Consider the following 22,088-nt stretch of genomic DNA (forward strand, 5'->3'; position numbering starts at 1 on the left):
TGTAGGCTGTTTGATATACTGTTTCTTGTATCATACTGTTTCTCTGTAGAGAATGAAAGGAAAGAGTGTTCAGCTTTTTGGTTCTCACTGCGTCAGTTTGAAGTTTGGAGGAGCCCTGCAGCTGCAGCACAGCCTCTCTTCACTGCAAGACTGAGTCAGAGGGAGAAGTAAAGGAATTAGTCTAAAAGAAGGCATGTGCTAGACTGAAAACAAGAGTTAGGTCAAGTTTTCCATATCACTGTCCCTCCTTATTTATTACTTTTTCTTTGTTTGCTGCTGCACTGTAGATGTACTGACACCTGTCAGTTTAAAACCATATCCTGGAGGGGAAGACTGTTTATTAGACTATTATATGTCAGGGTGTTGTCCTGATGTAATCTCTCTCACAGAATGTCTACAAACAAAAAAAAACAACTTGGAATTGCTCATTCATGATTTTGGCTAAGATGATTTCAGCAGTTTTTTTAAATCAGACTCTGATCATTACACTGACAGCATCATTAGCATGTACACGTTTATTTACAGTTTTCTTTTTCTGCAGCATGAAGAAGCCACAAAGCATTGCAGGGAGCTTTCCCAGGAGCTGGTCAACCTCAGAGGAGAGCTGGGTAAGTTAGGTCACTCTGGTCACCCACACCAGCTCTGTTAAAATCTTATCACTGGATTACACAATCCTTGTGCACGGTCTTCTTTCAGTACCTCTTTCTGGTGTGCTTTTGACATGTTTTTCACAACGCACTGGAAGAAGTTTAATTGTTGTGGTAGTCTGACTAAAAGTGGACTTTTAAAATGCATGTTAACATATTAGTATGGCTAAAATCATACTCAATTTCTCAAAGTTGCACTAATACACACCTAAATGATGCAGTTAGAGTCAGAATGCCTGGTCCCGTTTGGGTCTGATTGAGGTTTACACATACTCTAAGCATAGCAGAAGTTTTGTTGTTGTCTGCCTCAAATATCACCTTAAACTAGAGGGGTTGGGTGTATTGCATTTTTGCCACAGGTATAGCACAGAGTATGTGCAAAATGTACAGATCTGTAAAGTTTGTTCTTGTTTTCACCATTCAACATGCAACTAGTTCACTATGTCTTGCTAACTTGTTAGTAATGTCAGCAGTAGGTCCGGAGTAAGTAGTTGAAAGGGGGAGTATTGGCTTCTACTTTACTAGAGGCCGGCATGCCTTGGTTAATATTAATTCTCCTCTAGTGCTTGTGTGTTGGGAAAGGACAGTTAAATTGCCTAACCTTGGTACAACTGCAGCTTGACTAAAATCTGCATGAACTGCTTATGGTAAAGATAAAAAATAACTGTGTGGCTCCCCTTGTTGGCCATGTTTTTTCATTGTGAATCTAAAGTGTTTTTTAATGTTTAACTGATTTTGTAGTGATTGTGTCGTGCTATTGATAATCTGAGTTATTGATGCTTTAATTGTGACAGTTGTTATCCTATGTTGGGTATTATTCTACAGTGATAAGAGTGCAGTACATAGCACAGATGTCTCCTGACCAAATATTAATCAGTGATATATTTATTTAACTATAGAATAGTTCAGTGCTTGGCCTTGTAATTGATTTGCCATGATACATTTACTTTCCTTGGTATATCATAAAGAAATTGCAATTTCATGAATGAATTTATAATTTCTTTTGTCCTTCACTGAAAATTAGAGACCTATTTGACAAGGTGTGTGTGTGTTGTTTTGCTGAGTTAAGTGTTGTCAGCTTATTTCCCCCAAAGTGGCATGTTGATCTTTGACCCACAGAGGAGGGGCTCTCGGTGAAGGAATGCCACACCACCTGAGGCCTCATAGGGCTTGGGCAGAGTGTCCCATGTTTTATGTCCAGTCTGTGTTTTCACACAGAATAGCCTTGCACATACAAACTCATGCCGTTTTAATATACATGCTCCCACAGCAGCGCCCTCACAGCCTCGAGACTTCCACATGACTGCTCTTACACTCTGAGCACTGTGATATCTGTACTTAACACATTCTTTACTTCAGTGAGGCTTTGAGACGTGCACTAACCTTAGATGGACCTTTTTGCATTTTGTGTAGTAAAAGATGTTTAAAGTTCAGTTAGTTTAGGCCACCCCTTGCCTCTTGTCTCTGGTTCCACAGACATCCTCCTCCAGCAGTAAATTGAAGCTTTGAGTCTTCGTCAAAATTCTGATGCAACTACACCTAGTTCATTAATGTTCCTCACACAGATGACATCAAAGATAGATCTGCACTGTTAAGCAGCTGTCCATGACACCTTTGAACCTCACCAGTCTGTTGACTGTGGGCCAAAATGCAGCTAACTTTAGAGTGGGGGGGGCCCTCCTCCCTTGCATGAGCTATCACATGTTTTTGACGGGTTGATTTGGACTAGAAAGGCTCATATGGCAAGATCTCTGTTACACATGGTTTTGGAGTACTTGCCTCCATTTGTTGAGTTCTACATGCCGAATCCTGATGGATAGCCCCTCCGTTAGCTTGGCCTCTGTTCCTGGATCTGCCGTTGTTTTTCCAGCCTTGCTTAGGTGAATCTTTTGTTCATGTTCTGCAGTGTTATTTCCTCATACTGTTGCTAAGTATTCAAACACAGATTCCAGGGCTCATTCTAATCAATTAAAGCAGTACAAGATCACAGTATGACTGACATGGTTTAAGACAGTTTGATAAAATAGGATGTAAGAAGTCTGACTTAATACATTTAATTGTAAATTAAATGCAGCATTTTGCATGTGCTCCCTTATGACTCCTTTATTTTGTCCATAGCACTTTAGAACCTGGTTTGTTAAAGCAACATTATTCATTGCACTGCACACATTTAGGTTTAGTATTATTTTACACCCACCACTAAAGTTATATAGCCAAGATTTTAGTAGGAGTTTCTGCGTTTGAGATTATTCTCAAAGAAAATCACCTGCTAAGCATAACCAGACCAACAGATGGTTCACATGGAAACACCAACAGCTGGATTTCAATACTGTTGTTACACAAGCACTTGTACTGCAGACAGTGATGGATTTTGTCACTGCACCCACTACAGAGCAGATATTAACACTAAAACAAAGACCACCAGGTTTACAAATATAAAATTTCTTATATCTAATTAAGTGTAAAATGGCAAGTTTCCAACTAGGAAAGGAGGAGAGACTGACTTGATTTAAGTAACCTGTGTATGTGATTCCAAGATGATGGAAAACAGATTAGGGATGTTACTGTTTCTTCATCTTATTGTAAATGATTGTAGTGCATTTGGCATATTCAAGCACATGCCAGAGGAAATGCTCCTCAGTTCAGTTTCTCATTCCTTTGTGGAGCACATTTAGTGCGACAAAGACAAGTAGAACTTTACTTAGCTGAGTCTCAGTGGACAAATAATTATTTCAGTAATATTTAATAAATATATATCAGTCTATATAGCTGCAGTCAGTCGCTGAGGATATCAAGCAAATGCTGAATTCTTTTCATAAAGTTAATGTTTTTTGTTATTCTTCTAGTTTGCTCGGTCCTTTCATCCGAACGTCTAGAAAAGGAGAAGGATGAGTTGCGCGCTACACTGGAGGATGCACTGCACAAACTGCAGGAGCAGCACCAAAAAGACCTGGCCGAACTGGAGCAGAAACTTCAGACCGTCTACCAGGCTGAGTGGGACAAAGTTCACCTCACCTACCAGGAGGAGGCTGATAAGTGTAAGGCTCTCATGCAACAGCAGGTCAGTGCATACTATACCTTTTAAATATTATCATATGCTCCTCCTTTGTCAAATTAATCTATCCATGAGCTTTTCTTATTTAAGAGCTTAATAGGCTAAGACATTTCAGAGCATTTGGCGTCGGTGTAATGAGTTCTAACTTTATTTATTTATTTATTTATTGTTAACTTTTTTAATTCTTCAGTAATCAATAAATGTGCAGTTGAAAAGTAAGTCTTTTCTTTGTTTTTTTTAAAGATTGGAGAGCTTAAAGCCAATCATGAAGCCATTCAGCTTGACCTACAGAAAAGCCATGTAGAGGAACTTCAGTGTGTAAAACAGCGATATGAAACATCACTAGAAGGTGAGTAACTAGCCAAGTGGTTTGAACTTCACCAGATCTCTGAAGCTGCATGTTTTATTTTTCTAGGTGATAGAGTTGATTGAGTGGCTTTTGATCTGCATGTATGTTTTCCTAATTCATGCCAATACACAACTACGATCATTCTCTTTGTTGAACAACGTGAGTTTTTGAAATGTTGTGTATGCCTCTCAACTCCTCAGAGCTCAGCAAAGTCCACAAACAGGAGCTGCAGTGTCTGGGTCAAACTTTGAAAGAAGCAGAAGCTGCTTTATCTGTAAGCCTGATGCTTTTATTTTGCTTTTCTCATCGCAAAACCAAAGAATACCAGGCAACAAGGATAATTGCTAGCTAGATGATTAAGTGTGTAAATAATTAAATCAGTAATTTGTTGTACTGTGTACAACCACAGGAGAAGATTGAGGAGCTAACAGAGGAGAACAATGCACTCATTGAGAAGCTATCTGCAGAGGAAAACAGGAGGAAAGAGCTGACTGAAAAGTGTCAGGTACTCTTATCTGTGTGCTTTTAATAGCAGTGCATTTCTTAGCAATACCTCATGATGCTAGGGGTTCTTCCCATGCAGTTCAATAAGCCAATGATTCATCAAAGAAAGCTCAGTACCAGAAGCCAAATCAATACTGAATTTCTTTAAAGACATTATGTTTTAACTGTTATCACTTAGATCAACCATTAACTATTCCTTATCGTGTTAAATGGTGTTAGCAGCAGTGGATTGACTGAGAAGCATGTCTGTGTTTTGTCCACCACTGCCCTCCAGACACAGTGATTATGATATCCCAGGGTTGTGTTGTACAGTGAGGCTGCTTCATGTAGCCAGCAATTCTGTCTTGGCACAACAAGTTCATAAAGTAGCCATCTTACCTGCCATCTCTATATCTTTATAGATAACCCAGTTAGATAACCCAAACCTGTGACACTCCAGCTGTGGCTACCTTACATGTGGCTCTTTTGTGAACAGCTGTGACTCTTAAGTTCCACTTGAAAAAAAAATAAACTGAAAAAAGTCTTTTTAATGCGAAATATTATCAGCAGACATGGTTCATTGCGAATCATGTCACTCTATTATACACCCACCTTCAGCTGAATCAACCAATTAATCACAACATACTCCAGGTCTCATGCTCCATGAGTCTCATGGGTCATGTAACTCAAGTTGAGTCATTAAAGTGTAATTAGTGGTTCATCATTTTGTAAAAGGGGAAACACAGCTTACCAGCACAACAGCAAAAAGTGCATGAAATTAAACCAAAATGCAAGACCTTTCAATTGTCCTCAGGTTAAAAAAGTGTCCTACTCAAGCTGCTGCCGCCAGTAGCATTCAGACACACAATATTGGTTGCTGCTGTACAGTCCTCCACTTCAAAGCAACTGTGGTGAGTGCTTCCAAAATTCAAGCAAGTCTCATAAGTTAGGAATGGTAAGCCAGTGTTGAAATCTGTTGTTGAAACCAACTGTAAAAAAAAGGTAGCTAGCTAATTACAATAGGCCACATGATTGCATTATGATGTATGCAGGATTGGATCATTGAGCAACTATTTGCAACTAAAATGTCATTATGATTTGTGCAGATGTAAATCAAGAAAAAGACTAGATAGATTTTATGAGCCACTTGAATAAATTCAGTTGTTATGGTGAGTTTGTTTGGTTTATTGGCTATAGAAAATGGTTAAAGGATTGCAGTACAGTCTCTAACTTCTTAAAAACAAGCTCCACTTTATATCAGTTTTGTTTAAAAATGTACTGTCATCTTGTCTTTCCTCCAAATAATTCAAAATTATCAATAGTGGTGTTGATAAGATCCACATGGTCATGGATATCAACAAGGGTGTTACAAAAATTAACAATCTACATCCATAATAGCACTATACATCTTGCTTTTCACCCCCAATGGACTATAATTATCTGTTTTCAAGTGCAAATTGTTTTTCAGATTTAAAGGGAGTTTTTTTGGATTTCAGCTCTAAAAAATATTAGCCAGTGTGACTCCTAAGTAGGTTAAGGTTAACTACTGCTTTTCTAAAAATAATTAATTTACAATTTATAGTTCATTATATATGATATTCCTAAATCTTAGTGTAACATGTCAACCATATCAGCAAGAAGATCTTAACTGAACTACTTTTTAATTTCATGTGTGAGTCTGATTTGATAAATTCTGAATACAGTAGTTCAGTGCAGTGAATTCTTTTACTGCTGCATGGCACCCTTTGTCATGTATTCTAGTTTTATGGCTGTGGGACATTAACAAAACTGGTAGAAAGTCTCAAACTTTTTTAACATTCCTGCAGAAGGATTCACAAACCCTGTATCTGGAGCAAGAACTAGATAGCCTCAAAGTGGTGCTGGACATCAAAAACAAGCAGCTCCATCAACAGGAAAAGAAGCTGATGGAGGTCGACAAACTGGTGAGATGCATGAAAAATAATTGCTTACCACTGTGCCATGGAATACAAAAATCACCATCTTGTGTGTCCCTGTTTTTTAGAAAGAGAAAAATGTGAAGTTGGATGAGAGCCTGAAGAGGGTTCAGCAGGAGAACGAGGACCTGAAAGCCCGCATGGATAGACATGCTGCAATGTCAAGGTAAAACTGCTCAAAATAATTTAAAAAAAGAAACAGTTAAAGATTGTACATGGACTGCATCTGACTGAAGGGAGACTGGCCAGATTTACATCAAGTATTGCCCCCATTGTGAACTGTAAAACAATACCATTTACTGTGTTGGTTTTGGCTATGCCAAAAACTGAGAGACTTTTGGTCATCTACGTTCTAAATATTTGCTGATGTATTTGGGTTATCCAGAGAACCTCTTGCCATAATTCATAGCTTTCACATGACACCACACACTAATAAAACTGCCCCCTGGTGGCCAAGAATTGCTTCCTACTGCTGTACACTATGGAGAGGTTGACAGTCTCGGCTTCCACCTACACATTTTATTTATTTTTGTTTTAAATAATAGAAAGTTGTCACTTGTGAGAGAGAAAATCCAAAGAGGAGAGAATAGAATTCTATTCTAATAGATGTTTCACTGTAAAGATTACAACAGCAGTAGCACCAAAAATACATCAAATATTCTGTTAGCTTGGATCAATAATTGACTCTTTTAACCAACATTACGGGGCCAGAACACTGACAGCTGACAGTGATCCTGATGTGATTGTTAGCTACTTCACATTCACCTATACTTTGAAGAATTTCTTGCCCTTCACTTCCCAGACAGCAGCAGTATTGGCCCAAACACATCAAAAACATAAAAAGCTGCCCATAAATTGGTAGACTTACATCCTGGCAGCAGTGTATGGAGAGGGATTCTGCTCTACTATGGATGTACTGGTACACAATCATCACTGAAGCAAAGTTCTGGCTCAGGTTTTTAATGCTTTAAAAAAGTGTCTGTTCCAGGTCCTGCACAAGGGTCCAAAGTAGCAAAAACTCAAGTTTAAATTAATGCCAAATTTTCTGTGGGCTTCAGGTGATGGAAACATAAGACACATACTTAGAATTGTATTGACACCCTTAACCCTGTATTTGTATCAGTGTCATGTATTATCTATGTATATTATATACCCTCTCCCATTTTTTTTTGCTTTTTTTCTTTCGTCCTTCTTAAGTTAACCTGCTTGTTTGCACATTTTGTTTGATTATAGTGAGTTAGATTTATTATCGTAGTGATGTAATAGGGAAGGGATATTTGTGGGATAGAAGTATGCTGTTTTCTTAAAATATGTCAAACCGCATTGCAGATTGCATTTTGTTTATTTTGGATAAACTGACAAAGAATTTGATTTGTGAAATCAAGTAAAACTACTCGCATAAGCTCCAGTGTGTGAAAGAAAACCACTTTACAAACTAACCACCTTGTTTCTGACTCTCATTTGTAACAGCTGTGTTCAATAAAGCAGCACTCCTTTGTACCAATATATCTAGGTTATTTTCCAAAACCATCAATACAAAAGCCAAACCCTTGCACTGTGAGACATGCTTTGTCATTCCTTTAACATGACAAAACACATAGTTTAGCTGTTGCTAAGGTGATGGGTGCTATCTTGAATAATAAGCTGTTGGTTTGGATTTAACAGCAACAGGGGAACTGGGGAGGTAAGAAAGTAGTGTTAATGTAGTGTTAGTGTGTTGATATTTTCTGTATTTTTACAGGATTTGTTGAGAGTATTTCTAATTTTCCTGTTTGTTGTTGCTGCATTACAGACAGCTGTCAACAGAACAGGCAGTGCTGCAAGAATCCCTTCAGAAGGAGTCCAAGGTGAACAAGCGATTGTCAATGGAGAATGAGGAGCTGCTGTGGAAACTCCATAATGGAGATTTGAGTAGCCCCCGCAAGTTATCCCCCACCTCCCCCTTGCCCTCCCACTCCTTCAGCCTCCAATCCCCTCGCAGCTCCGGCCTGTTCTCCAGCCCTCCTGTTTCTCCCAGATAACGATGGGCCCCTGCTTCCAGGAAGCAGACCTTCACTTTTGAGTTATCCCTCTGGAATTCAGAGCCATGTTTGTTTCCTTTTAGCTTAGCATCACAACAGCCTGGCCTTGGCTCCTTCAGGATTGGATGAACTCTGAAACTCAGTGTTGAGACCCTACCAGACTGTTTATAAAAACATTGCACAAAAGCACTTAAGAAGCACGGTGACCTTGTTCTCTGCCTTTGGGACATCTCCTACTATGAATGGAGAAAAGGAAATCTCAGGACTTGTTTGAAATGATGACACTATTTTTGTTACTTGTTCTTGTTTGCAGAGGTTTGTTTTTCCTGAAGCTTAATGTACACCTGGTACATGCAGTAAAAAACTACACAAACACATCTGTTTTCTCCATACATATGCAGATACTGTTGTGAGTGAGGGCTTCTTTTGTCTATGGAGACCATTGCCATGATAACTAATAATTACCCTTCTCCTCAGGATGCATTTTATTTGAAATATTATTCTAAGAAGGATTTATGCACCATTTCTCATATATATCTGTACTGAACAGAGAATTTGTAAATCTATCCAGCTGCCTGCAACAGTGCTGTGAAAATCCCAAGCTGTTGCCAATTTATTTGAACTGACATTTTGTTAAAGGTCAAAATACTTGACATCTTTAGCTATTGGAGCATCATCTGTGGCCTCCTACATGTTTTGTTGTTCACATTTTTTGACCATGGGACCAACCCAAAAGGCTTTGTGCATGTGTTTGATTTTTCTCACCCCTCACTGATCCCTCCCAATGCAGCTTTAAAGTTAGGATCTTTGCAAAGAGTTGACTGGAAAAAGCTTTACAGTATTGTACATTTCAGAGACACTGCCTCTTGAAACTGTCTCAGAAGAGTATTTTGTGTGGAATGTTGGTCTGTTGATCCTGTTTTGAAATATGCAATTAATAAAGTCTCGTATTAAACCGGAAAGTTTTAAATAGTGATCTTTAGATTTTTAACAACATAAAGAAACATTTTTTGGACTGCAGTTTTCTCCATTGTTGGGAAACTTTGAAGTCAGGTATTTTCAGTCCATTCTCTTCTAAACAAGTTCCACAGCCAGAGCAAGTGGCTGATGGTTGCTGCCCTTATTATTCTTATTTCATTTAAAACAACCCTGCATGTTAAAACATGTTGACTTTATTAAATTAACACTAGTGTTTCCTTTATGTGTGTGTGTGAAAAAACACTTTTAGAGTCGTTTTAAAAATAGCATTAATAGTGATGTGTTGCCTGCTATATTTGTACCATACACTCTGGGTAGGGATATCATCTGGATGCATTTATCTTCCAACACCTTTCTGAATGTAGTCAACTCAATCTACATTACTATTACTTCTTATTAAATGTCTTTTTTGTTAACTGCACTCTGGTTTAACACTGAACATGTTCTTAGGATGAAACTACACAGGGAGAGAAAAATGCAGCCAGATGATATCATTGCCCTCCTATAGGGTGTCATCCTTAAAACCAAGGGCAGCATAGAGGATATTGAATGTTATCCTAAAATATTGATTGAGATGAGTACATTCAGGATGGTCTTAGAAGAATGAAGCCAGTTGGCATCACTACCCAGAACGCACTACCCAAAAATGACGTGACTGTTCCTAAAATTTCCCCAAATGTAGAGATCGTTTTCTCTTCATCCAACACAGAAGACACTAGTGTGTATTTATAAAGTCAACATGTGTTAACATGTAGTGTTATGCAGATGATTACCCTGTGATCTTTGATGAGGTGTCCAATGTGACAGAGTGCCAAGCTTTTAAGCAGAAGGGTGTTGTCCTTGTTGGAAAGAGCTCAAACCTGTGATTTCACTGCCCCAAACTCTTGAGTCATATGTTTGTGTTCTGTTTCCTTTCAATTCTGCAAGTTTTTTGAAGACTTTGAGATTTTTTTTCTAACCCATTTGTGACACATTTTAGAACTGATTAGTATTTTCTCATTTCCCCATAAGAATATCCTAGAGAAAAGCAGGTTGGATTCATCTGCATCGACTGGATGAAAAAATCCTGCAGGTCCAAATTTCTTGCTTCTCTTCTTGAATTTAGCTTAATTTGATTTATCAGTAAAATGAAGCTTGTGACGCTTGAAACACAAATCCAGAGGAAGGAAGGGGGACATCCCCATAAGATTCAAGCTTCTTTTTAGTAATTGTTCAAAGTTTTAAAAATCCAAGCCAAACACCTTAAATACTATTTCAGTGTTGGACTTGTAGCTTTCTGCATTGTTGCATTGACCTTTTATTTTGTCATGAGTTGTTGTTGATAGAAGTTGATAGGAGCTTTGCTGAAAAAAAAATACATGTAGCAAACTTTATTGTATCAAGATCTGAAGCCTTACAATACACTTTTCTTTCGATATATACATTTTGATGCCTTAAGGTTACACTCATTATAACATCAAACTCATCAAGCATAACATTGGCTATCTTGCTGGAGTTATTTTGAGATGATGTTGGTTGATACGGTCGTCTCACCATGCTGGTTCTTGGCTCTACAGATATAGTTTCCAAAGTCAATGGTCTCCATGTCCTCTACAGTCAAGATGCTCTGGGAGACCCTTGTGGTGTGGCTCATACCTCTGTTAACCAGCCTCCATGAAGTCTGGACATGAACAGGTCGATGGCCCTGTTATGAAACAAGAAAGGAACAGGAGAGAAGAAAGAAGATTGATCATTCAAAAGGACCAGATTATGGCAAAACATGCCATGTGTCCTAAATTATTGTCTAACATGCAGAAAAACAAAGCCACCTCATAAAATAACTCAGTGCAGGTGTTAAGGCTGCCTGTGGAATACATGTATATTCTTGATATATTGTTTAATTGATTTCTTTTGTTTCTTTCCTTTGATTTACTGCATTGTATGATGAGTGTGGCTCAGTAGGTAGAGTTGGTTGTCTCGCAATCAGGAGGTTCAATCCCCAGTCACATGTTGATGAGTCCTTGGGCAAGACACCTAACTCACTTAGGGTGCATATGGGTACTGATGCCTTTGATTAGAATTAGCTAATACTGATGGCCAATCCTCCATAGCAAACTCTGCTATCAGTGTGTGAATGTGGAGTGAAAGGGTATGAATGGGTAGGAGTGACCTGTGGTGTAAAAGTGCTTTGAGTAGTCAGATGACTTGAAAAGTGCAATACAAGCTTGCGCTTGTAAAGTCTGGGTCCTATAGTTACCTGAGGTTAATTTAAGCAAAGTTAGAGTAAATGGTTATTATCAACACCTAGGCGATTCTGGCGCTAAAATGAATGCCACATAAACAATCCAACTATGGACACTGATTTTAGGCTTAAATTGTTTGCTACAATAAGGACAAAATTTGATAATTAGGCTTTTTCATTCTCTGCCCCTCCACTCCCTCATCCCTGACCTGAAGCTGTCCAGTTTGATATTTTTAAGTTAGCTGGATAGAAAATCTGTGGGGTAGGTTTTTATTTGTCGTAGATGAAAATCTGTGAATCGCGTGCCTATTCTGCTCTCTTGACCTTCATTATTTCTGCTCTATTTTGTTGCAGTAAATTTTCTGTCTTTCTGTAACTTTTATGGGCTTTTTTGCTGTTGTTTTGACTTGTGCTCTCTTAAATAGAAATGAACTGATGGAACAGGTTGGAAAGCATGTCTCTAGCTATTGCTTGCTCATTTTTGATTTTTGGTTTTAAGCCCAGCAGTCTTACCTGTCCAGGATAATACCAGTTGAAGCTTACATCTACCTCTGGCTCCCCCAGCACAGTGCATGTTACATTGATGTTGTCACCTCCTCTTGCAGACTCTGGAAAGGCTTCCAGGTTCACATATGGGGGTCCACTGGGTACTGTGAACATAAAACAGTGAAGCTGGGTAACCACATAAATCTGTGTGTTCATGTTATATTTGTGAGGACAGATTTGACCCCCATGCCATTCATTCAGATCTGAGAGCCAAATCACAACATTTTATTTAATATGACTAGGGGTGGGTAAAAATATGGATTAATCAATGCGTCGCAATATTTCCCCCCTCAGTTCAATAGCGATTCAGGAAATCCTCTGAATCGATTCACCTCCTGGCCAGTGGGGGTCAATGTGCGTGTGAATCGCATTGTATGGATGGAGGCCGCACTTGACCAAACAACAACCAACCATAACCATGTTATGTGAGGTATATCACAATTTCCAAGAGGAAGTAAATATTATTAAAGTTTACATGCACTTTACTTTTTCAGTGTTTATACAGAACTGGCATGTTTTTTACTTTTGTACTCCTGATGCACAAATAAGTTATTATTGTGCAAATTTTTATTTTCAGATGTTTTATTGCTAAGAAAAAAAAAAGTGAGGTGACCTACCACATATGTTCACATGGGCATGAAAATAATTATTAAAAATTGTCAACAGGTCATTTGTGTATTTCTACTTCTTACTGAATCAACATCAAAGCATTTAAATCAATATTGAATCAATATCGAATTGAATCGCAGCCTAAAGAATCGAAATCGAATTGAATCGTGAGGTTCTTAGCAATACCTCACCCTAAATATGACCATTGTTGAGGTGTTTATGTATAATAACCAAGATAGCTACCACTGATTGAGGAGCAAAATCCATTGTTTGGTTGAATTAAACAAACTGAAAAGATATTTTTTTACTAAAATCATGCCAACCATCTATGTATAATGTGAAACTACGTACAATATGAATACATTTATGAAACTAGCTTCCCATTTTAGTAGAATATCCCCCTTTATTCCTGGCCCCATGATACTTTGCATGAATTTTGGGTGTGACTTCCGGTGCTTTCTCTTAAACCAGCACTTTCCCATTAATGGGACACTAATACTGATTGTTAGAGATTTTCAGAGATTTAAAAAATGTATTTACATCATCTATTTAACTTAGCAACACTGCCATACTATGTCAGTTTCTACAGTTTCTGCCAGTGGGTAGGAATGTGCATGGTTCTCTGAAGAAGGTGCTAGCAGCCCAACTTGCAAGGGAGCATGATGTAACATCACGTTCTCTGTAGCTAGGTTATAAAAGGTTTTTATGTTTGTCTTTTCAAACAAATCTTTTCAGAGGTAGCAAATTTGCAAAGGTCTGCAGGTATGTAAAAAAACAGGACATTTAAAAATGAAGGATTAATGGTGTTTATTCAGCTAATAACCAGTCCAAATTCTGTTTGCTCTCCACTGGCTAGTTTTATGGTAACAGATTCATTTTGCCTTAAGGACTCACTATTTCCATTTCACAAACCCAGACTTTTTGTTCCTTCTGAAGTTCAAGCCTTTTCCTGGAAGCTGATGTTCAAAAGTTAGAAAAAAAGCAGAAATTCCAAGTTAAGGAGGAAAACTTTCCACTAGTTTATTTGGATCACATCATAATAAACAACACTCTGCTGAGAATCCTCATTGGTGAAGTGGAACTTTCCCCTCCAGTTAAGTAACCAGCACTTGATTTCTGACTTCGTGAACATACCTCTCATGGTGGTAAGTGCACATTAAATCAAAAACTTGTCGGGTACTTTTTTCTGTTGAAGGCAGAGGGAAGTGGTTGCTAGCTAATTCTGTAATCTGAGCATCATGTTAGTGTTTTATGATCCATATTAAAGTGATCCCCACCTTCTACATAGAGCAGCTGGTACTTTGTGGAGATCTGAGGAGTACCCCTGGTCACAGCCTTGCAGTAAAAGACCCCCTGATGCTCCAGGCTGGGGCTCTGAAGGATGAACCCCTTGGTGGGGTCATAAGTAACCAGTGTCCCATTTGATGAGATCTCTTCTGGAGGAACTTCTCTGTGCAGTGACACCTTGGCCTGCGGATCAGTCACACGACAGGGCACCACAGCAGGTCTATCCGGGCGCAAGTACACAATCTCAAAGTGGATGGCAGAGGGGACAAACAGGTTGTCTTTGTCTGTTTAGAGAGAAAGATGTGTGGCATCAAACAAACGTGTTATTTCCTCTGACAGAGAATACAACCTGAAGACAACACTGCAAAAAAAATCCCATCTTGGCAGGTGTTTTTTTTTTTTTAACTTTCTAGTAAAAAAAAAACCCTCCAAATTTAAATCACATTTACCTGCCAAGTATAGATAAGTTTCCATTTATGAAAAGCAATTACTAAGGCCTGCATGCTATTAATGTGAATTTGAAGTAAACACAAGATATTTGTGCTCTAATGAAAGGATAAATATTCAGTAAAGAGCTCTAATCTCAATTATGCCCCTATGTGCTACGGGTAAGTTACATAACCTGCCACATGGTCCTTGGCTGCCACACCATCACCCCCTTAACAATCCACAGCTCCATGCATGCAAGCTCCAGATAGTGACAGTGCTTCTAATACCTAACCCAGCACATGCTCCCACTAACAAAAGAGACCAATCTTGCTGCCAACCTCATACTTGAAAAAGAACTGCAAATAGATAACAACAGAAAATAGTGACACAAAAAAGTCTGAAGACTGAGCCTTGAACAGGGGTCATTAACGGCATTTGTACAAGGAACAGCTTTTTCTAAACAGCCACTTTGGGAGCCAAACATTTATATAAACTAAAGAAATTTGCAAACTAATATATTTTTGTTGAATATTTTTTCTTTGGAATGTTCTTTTTAAGCTCTTAAGCGAGATCGGTCCCTATATCAAACCCAGCCACAGCCACATGGCTGTTATGTTGTCCATCACTGCAGCTGATGCTAATATGATGAACGAAAAACCCAAGCAGGAAAATTGCACTCTCAAAATGCCTGAAGCCTAAAGTTGACACTGAAAACCACAGGGTTTTTTTTAATGATCAAGAATGGACTGATAAAAAAGTGTTTAACGTGCATTATACAGTTGCAAGAAAAAGTGTGTGAACCCTTTGGGATTTCTGGGATTTCTGCATAAATTGGTCACGAAAATAGACAAACGCAGTCTGCCTAAAATAATACCGCACAAAAAATGATATGTTTTCATGTTTTTATTGAACAAAACATGTAAACATTCACAGTGTAGGGTAGAAAAAGTATGTGAACCTTTGGATTTAATAACTGGTTGACCCTCCTTTGGCAGCAATAACCTCAACCAAATGTTTCCTGTTGTTGCAGATCAGACCTGCACAACGGTCCGGAGGAATTTTGGACCATTCCTCTTTACAAAACTGTTTCAGTTCAGCAATATTCTTGGGATGTCTGGTATGAATCGGTCTCTTGAGGTCATGCAACAGCATCTCAATCGGGTTGAGGTCAGGACTCTGACTGGGCCACACTAGAAGACGTATTTTCTTCTGTTGAAGCCATTCTGTTGTTGATTTACTTCTATGCTTTGGGTCGTTGTCCTGTTGCATCACCCATCCTCTGTTAAGCTTCAGTTGGCAGACAGATGATCTTAAGTTTTCCTGCAACATATCTTGATAAACTTGGGAATTCATTTTTCCATCAATGACAGCAATCCGTCCAAGCCCTGAGGCAGCAAAGCAGCCCCAAAACAAGATGGCCCCTCCACCATATTTCATAGTTGGGATGAGGTTTTGATGTTGGTGTGCTTTGCCTTTTTTCTCCACACACAGCGTTGTGTGTTCCTTCCAAACAACTCAATTTTGGTTTCATCTGTCCACAGAATATTTTGCCAGTAGTGCTGTGGAACATCCAGGTGCTCTTTTGTAAACTTCAAACGTGCAGCAATGGGTTTTTTTGGACAGCAGTTACTTCCTCTGTGGTGTCCTCCCATGAACTCCATTCTTTTTTCTTATTGTAGATTTGTCAACACAAATGTTAGCATGTGCCAGAGATTTCTGTAAGTCTTTAGCTAACACTCTAAGATTCTTCTTCACCTCACTGAGCATTCTGCGCTGTGCTCTTCCAGTCATCTTTACAGGATGACCACGCCTAGGGAGAGTAGCAACAGCGCTGAACTTTCTCCACTTTCTTCACAGTCTGTCTACCATGGACACATGAACATCAAGGCTTTGAGAGATACTTTTGTAACCCTCTCCAGCTTCATGCAAGTCAACAATTCTTGATCATAGGTCTTCTGAGAGCTCTTTTGTGCAAGGCACGGTTCACATCAGGCAATGCTTCTTGAGAACAGCAAACTCAAAACTGGTGTGTGTTTTTTATAGTGCAGGGCAGCTTTAACCAACACATCCAATCTCATCACATTGATTGGACTCCAGGTTGGCTGACCCCTGGCTCCAATTAGCTCTTGGAGAAGTCATTAGCCTAGGTACTTTTTCCAGCCTGCACTGTGAATGTTTACATGTTTTGTTCAATAAAAACATGAAAACAAATCATTTTTTGTGCGGTATTATTTTAGGCAGACTGCCTACTGTCTATTGTCATGACTTAGATGAAGATCAGAACACATTTTATGACCAATTTATGCAAAAATACAAGAAATCAAGAAAAACATATTTTTTCCTCTGCACATGTTAAGAATTTTAGCATTTTTGGGGGGAAGAAGTGGGGGCCTAATATGGCCCCCAGGCCACCATTTAATTATTACTGGAAAGACAAAATATCTGCTAATGTAGGAAACAATATAACAAAATACTTGTTAAGTGTAAAATATGTGATAAGATAAAGAGTTCACAAATAAACAAAAGTTAATTTAGTGTTTATGGTCAGCTTTACTTAAAATAACCCTGTGTGTTATGACATGCTGACTTTATTCAACTCTTGCTTTCTGTATGTACTGTGTGTTGTATAAAATACACAAAACAGTACACTGGACAAAATTTCAAATTTTAAAAATGGTCTACCATGTAGCCTGTAAAGTGAATTTGCTACGGTTTGCAGAGAGGTCCCATCATGAAGGTGGTGTTTAAATAAACTTAAAGACCCTTTAAAGTGAAATGAATCTCTGTTTAGGTTTGTTGTATGACAGGCCACTGTGTTATGAACCCCAGTCCAAATTTCAGTCAAATAAAACATCTCTAAGCTTATGAAATTAAGCTTTAAAACCATGAAAAATGAGGCAGTAAAATCTGTTCCAGGATGCAGCTTCCTGGCTCTGTGCCAAAGAAGAGACAAAGTCTGTTTTCTGGCTCAAATCTCTGTTATGATGCTTTAAATGATCCATAGACCGCTGTGGCCAATAGATTTAGCAAATTTACCTCACAATGAACAAAACAGAATTTAACAGACTTTTAACTTTTAATAAAGGCAGTGACATCAGTTACCAACAGACTGTACTGAGATGAACTGCTCTGTGATTTTATACTGTAGTGTTAGAGGGGCGGGGTCAGTGGCGGACTGGCCATCGGGAGTACCGACATTTCCCGGTGGCCTGGGCACCGAACTGGCCCGCTCAGCAATTGCAGAGAGTTGGGACCGGCTCGGATCAGGTCATGCACGATTTCTTAATAAACAATCCGTCGGGAAATTGCCTCAATGAAGCTCACACAGATTGAGCAGCAACGTAGGGCACAAACACACCCCCTCCTCTCCTTTTCTGAAGCTCTCTACTGCAGAGTGCAGGCAGACACACACCAAGTTGCGCCCCCGCCCCCTCCTCCCTGGCAAATTCTCATGTCTCTCTGATATGTTCACTGACACTCCGAAAATCTTAGAACTCCGCCAACAGTCACATTCTGAACTGACTACTAGTACATTTTTAACATTAACACTGGACAGTGAACCTGCCATGAACAGTCCATTACGCAACATTGAAAAATGAAGTGAGATCGCCAACCCAAGAGGAAAGGTGGAGCAGAAAGGGAGAGGTTCAAAAAATTAAAAGCACTGGCTACAGAGTCAGTGAAGTGCTGTAAAATTACTGTCATGTTCGTCAGTAAGGGAGAAGGTAATAAATTAAACACTAGTGGTGACAACAGACACACAGCCTCAGCCTATCAGCACGACTAGCTTAATGAGGAGGTTAGTTTCACTTTGTGGAAGCTGATGGGGCTAAAACTGACTTAATAAAACAAAGTTAACTTACATAGACACAACATAATGAATAATATGAATATTGAAATCCGTGTATTATATTATTTCATTTAACCTTTATTTAACCAGGTAAAATCCAGTTGAGATTAAGAACAAATTGGTTTTTATATGAACATAACCAATGCATACAAAAAATGTCAATTAGTGAATTTGAATAGCTTTGAAATTATGGGTGGCTTTTGGTTTTTCTTTAAAAAGGTGGAGAAGGGAGCAGTGTCAGCATGGTCAGCAGCGCTAGACGAAACAGAATAATTTCAGTTTATGTGACTTGAGTACAGGTTATTGCAAAACAACAGAAACATTTATTTTGTAGGGAAATGAAACAGAAAAAGCTGTGTGTGGGCACATGCGCAGCTTTGATTCATTATTTCACTCTCTTACACCAGTAGGCGCCCAACCTAACTCACTCTTGGTGTTTTGCTTTAATTGGGTGGTGGTGGCCTGGGATGGTATCAAATTCCTGGCCTGAATTATTGTCCCAGTCCGCCCCTGGGCGGGGTCATTCCCTACTGTGCACATATTGACCCCGCCCACATGAAACCAAGTGTTTTCATATGTTTACAGCAACCATATTACAACATATCTAATGTGTTAAGACAAAAACTTTGGATTTCACTTTACAAGGTCTTTAAATAATTTACAGTTTCATGGGGCACCTTGAAAAACTGTTCCTGTTGTACTTTTGATCCTGTACTGACATTATGGTGAAATTCAGCAAACATATTGATATATATTTTTCAAATTGATCTAATCTGATGAAAGATTGACAGTTTGCTCCTACTTTTGTACGATATTGCCCTTTGCAGTTAAAGTATTGCTGATGAAGCCTTATTAGGTGTTCTATAGAGGTGCCCCCCACTAAGGATGAATTAAGCATATTATGCTGAATAAAGAGATAGAGCTAATCACAAGTTTTATGTGACAGATAATTTCATATTTAATCTTTTTATGTTAAAATTGTTTTCAAAGAATATACTTGAGGATTGAGCTTAATATTGGTAGAGCAGTTATTTAGAGTTTTTAAGTATTTTATTCTATTTTGATAGAAAATCAGGAATTTTGACACAAACAACTTTTATATTATGGGCAGTTAATATAGGATGTGTAGGCAACAGGGAAAGTGAATAGGTCTTTTCTAGGAAAGCATAAGCCAGGAGTATGCCACGTGAATACTATCTTTTCTTGTCAAAAATAAGAAGAGGAATAAAAGCAAAAGCTGTATTTTTTAATAGACACTGACATTTTTTTTATCCCAAGAAAGATCCACTACCCCCATGCCACACTGGTCGGTTTGATTTCAAGTTTTGTGTTTTTTAATTGACAAGAGCAAATCCTTGCTACAATCTGATTGGTCTGTTTTTTAATAACTGACTAATTAATGTATATCATTTTTGCACTCATTGATCCATATTCTTGTTTGCAGCATAGGGGATGAACCACACCATTACACTGTAGTCTTCTAGACTTGGAAAAACAACTGATTCTATCCTTTTTCACACTCATTGAGTTTGCAGTACAATGACCTTTAAACAATGTTATACATGCCCATTTACAAAACAGAAGGCTCATTGCTTAATGATCTTCTTTATCAGCCTACAGTCTACTGACCTGTTTTGTATGGTAGGCCATGTTACCTGTAGTTGAGTAGTATGACAAAAACTGTTGACACAGCTTCGACTTTACTTTTTTAGGATGATCCTTAACTTGTTCAGCACCCTGTCTAACACTTTTGAATTTTTTTCTTAAATGTTGAGCTATTTAGTTACTAAAAGCCAGTTCATGAAGAGACTGATTGAGTTATTTTCAGAATTGCATTGGAAGTTTAAATAAGTTTATATCTATACCAATAGACTATCAATCATGATTTAGTTAGAGAAACAGGCAATTCTATGTAAATACAGACATTTAATATATAAACACAGATGTTTAACACTCCATTATAGCTAGAATGGAATAACCCTTACTTCATTAGCAGGTGTTCAACAGTTAGATTAGCAATCAAATAAGGCTCTTTTGAACACATTACTGAATATTTGACTAACTGAAGTCACCTCCTTGTCCCCATTACCTTTGAATCATTGATCCAAGCCTGTCTTAATATTCCTTGTTGCAGTTTTCAAAAGTCTGAATATAAGTGTGCTCTCTCTCACCTGTGAAATAGATGTATGAGACATGTGTACGATCGTGGTCTTTCTCACACTCTGTGCCATCACATACCACCACCCAGCAGCTGTATGGCCCCGTGTCAGCGGCAGAGGGCGACGTCAGGATCAGCTGACTGTATTTGTCACTTTGCTTTATGCTGGAAGAGAAAAACAGACACATGGCACATTCATATCCACATCAACCTATAGCACAACAAACAGCTGATATCTGTTTTTAGCACCTGAGACGTGAGTCATTAAAGGTGTCCAGATAAGTCGGGTATGACCATCCAATAGAGTTTCCTTTGCAGCGCAGCTCCATATTCCTCCCAAGAGTAAGAGTCGTGGTCTGGCCAAGGCGCAGGAAGCGTCCCTTATCTAAAACCTGGGTCAACAGGGACTGACCTTTCACTCCCACATCTTTCAGTTTGGGGTGTCGCATCTTCACCCGTTTTCCCCCTGGCCTGATGCGGTTCTCTCCCACATCTTTCCTCCTTTTGACTTGTTGGCAGTCCCCTGGAAACAGAGTCGGGGGGGGGGGGGGGGCCGAGTGAAAATAATGAAGATGACAAAGATAAGTCACAGAATAATCTAATATTTTGCTATGGCCTAATTCTTGGGGGAAACAGGTTTCAAGTTTCCCACCACTGAGACAACAGTCTCACAGGAAGTATGAAAGCCTTTTTTTTTACAGTCTTGCTTTTAGCTACAAGTTCACACATGCACCTTTTAAACACATGAACAATATGATGCCTCAGACTTCAGTGATTTCTCTTAAATTCCTCTGCACTGGATTTTTGAGAACTCTAAGCAAAGGTCAGCTGTAAAAATCATTTAATGAGAAACGCCTGTTGCATGCCTCTGATGCAGATGGTCTGGGTCTGTCAATGGAAACTTAGCAAGAACTCATCCAACTTAGCGCAAAAGCAGTGCACACATTGACAACTTAGAAGCACTATGTAAAAGTTAGAAGAAAAAGCAGATTGGTTGCAGAGTTACTTGCTACAGACAAATGTTACAAACAGAAATGGCTGAAGTGTTCATCTTTCCTGCCTGTGAATAAGATTTACAGCATAGATTATCCTCTATAACTCTAAGATTCCACTCCAAGCTCTTGTGATACAATAACAGTTTCAGCTCATAAATCTACCACACAGATGTGGAGATTCAGATTGTACTCACCATTTTGGAGCTCCACCCAGAGTAATGCCAAGCAAAGCACAACACAGAACTTCATAGTGGTCTGTCGAGACATCAGAGTGCTGAAGAGGTCAGGAAGTTTGGTTCAGGGCTCAGAGGGGAGCTAGGTCAGGTTTGGAGCTTCTCAGGAATTCTACAGGATCCAGATACCTGTTTAGATTTCTGGTCTCATCCTCTTCATAGCCAGAGAGGAAAAGAGCAAACTACTTTAGCTAAACTCCTCGTACTCCCTCTGAAGAGCAGAAACGTGTCCTACAGAGCCCTCTGCTGGACCCCAGCGGGACTCAAATAGC

At 38.9% G+C, this 22,088-nt stretch overlaps 2 protein-coding genes across 7 annotated transcripts in view; one reads left to right on the top strand and one right to left on the bottom strand.

Annotated features, from left to right (window-relative positions):
* The window catches only part of mtus1a (microtubule associated tumor suppressor 1a), a 34,510-nt gene extending 25,038 nt beyond the window's left edge, over positions 1 to 9,472 (top strand). For all 6 annotated transcript variants that reach the window (XM_041797323.1, XM_041797321.1, XM_041797324.1 and 3 more), the window contains 8 exons: positions 542 to 608; positions 3,494 to 3,708; positions 3,946 to 4,051; positions 4,252 to 4,325; positions 4,461 to 4,556; positions 6,361 to 6,477; positions 6,558 to 6,655; positions 8,282 to 9,472. In XM_041797323.1, the coding sequence (XP_041653257.1) occupies positions 542 to 608; positions 3,494 to 3,708; positions 3,946 to 4,051; positions 4,252 to 4,325; positions 4,461 to 4,556; positions 6,361 to 6,477; positions 6,558 to 6,655; positions 8,282 to 8,510 (1,002 nt within the window). In that variant the 3' untranslated portion in view covers positions 8,511 to 9,472. The remainder of the gene's footprint in view (positions 1 to 541; positions 609 to 3,493; positions 3,709 to 3,945; positions 4,052 to 4,251; positions 4,326 to 4,460; positions 4,557 to 6,360; positions 6,478 to 6,557; positions 6,656 to 8,281) is intronic.
* A 1,371-nt stretch (positions 9,473 to 10,843) lies between these two features.
* On the bottom strand, positions 10,844 to 22,012 carry pdgfrl (platelet-derived growth factor receptor-like). The gene is made up of 6 exons (XM_041797267.1): positions 21,778 to 22,012; positions 20,838 to 21,111; positions 20,602 to 20,753; positions 14,142 to 14,435; positions 12,223 to 12,359; positions 10,844 to 11,172 (listed from the first exon to the last, which is right to left on the bottom strand). Exons 1-6 carry the CDS (start codon positions 21,848 to 21,850, stop codon positions 10,984 to 10,986), a joined length of 1,119 nt encoding a protein of 372 aa, XP_041653201.1. The 5' UTR covers positions 21,851 to 22,012; the 3' UTR covers positions 10,844 to 10,983.
* Positions 22,013 to 22,088: the final 76 nt, after the last annotated feature.

Source organism: Cheilinus undulatus, linkage group 10, assembly GCF_018320785.1.
Source record: "Cheilinus undulatus linkage group 10, ASM1832078v1, whole genome shotgun sequence".
In the NCBI taxonomy this organism is placed as follows: Eukaryota; Metazoa; Chordata; class Actinopteri; order Labriformes; family Labridae; genus Cheilinus; species Cheilinus undulatus.

Coding starts and splice junctions, on each gene's coding strand:
- pdgfrl (XM_041797267.1), bottom strand. CDS start 21,850: ATGTCTCGACAGACCACTATGAAGTTCTGTGTTGTGCTTTGCTTGGCA. Junction 14,436..20,601: donor CTCATACATCTATTTCACAG/GTGAGAGAGAGC, acceptor CTCTCTAAACAG/ACAAAGACAACCTGTTTGTC. Junction 11,173..12,222: donor ACTGGTATTATCCTGGACAG/GTAAGACTGCTG, acceptor GTTTCATAACAG/GGCCATCGACCTGTTCATGT.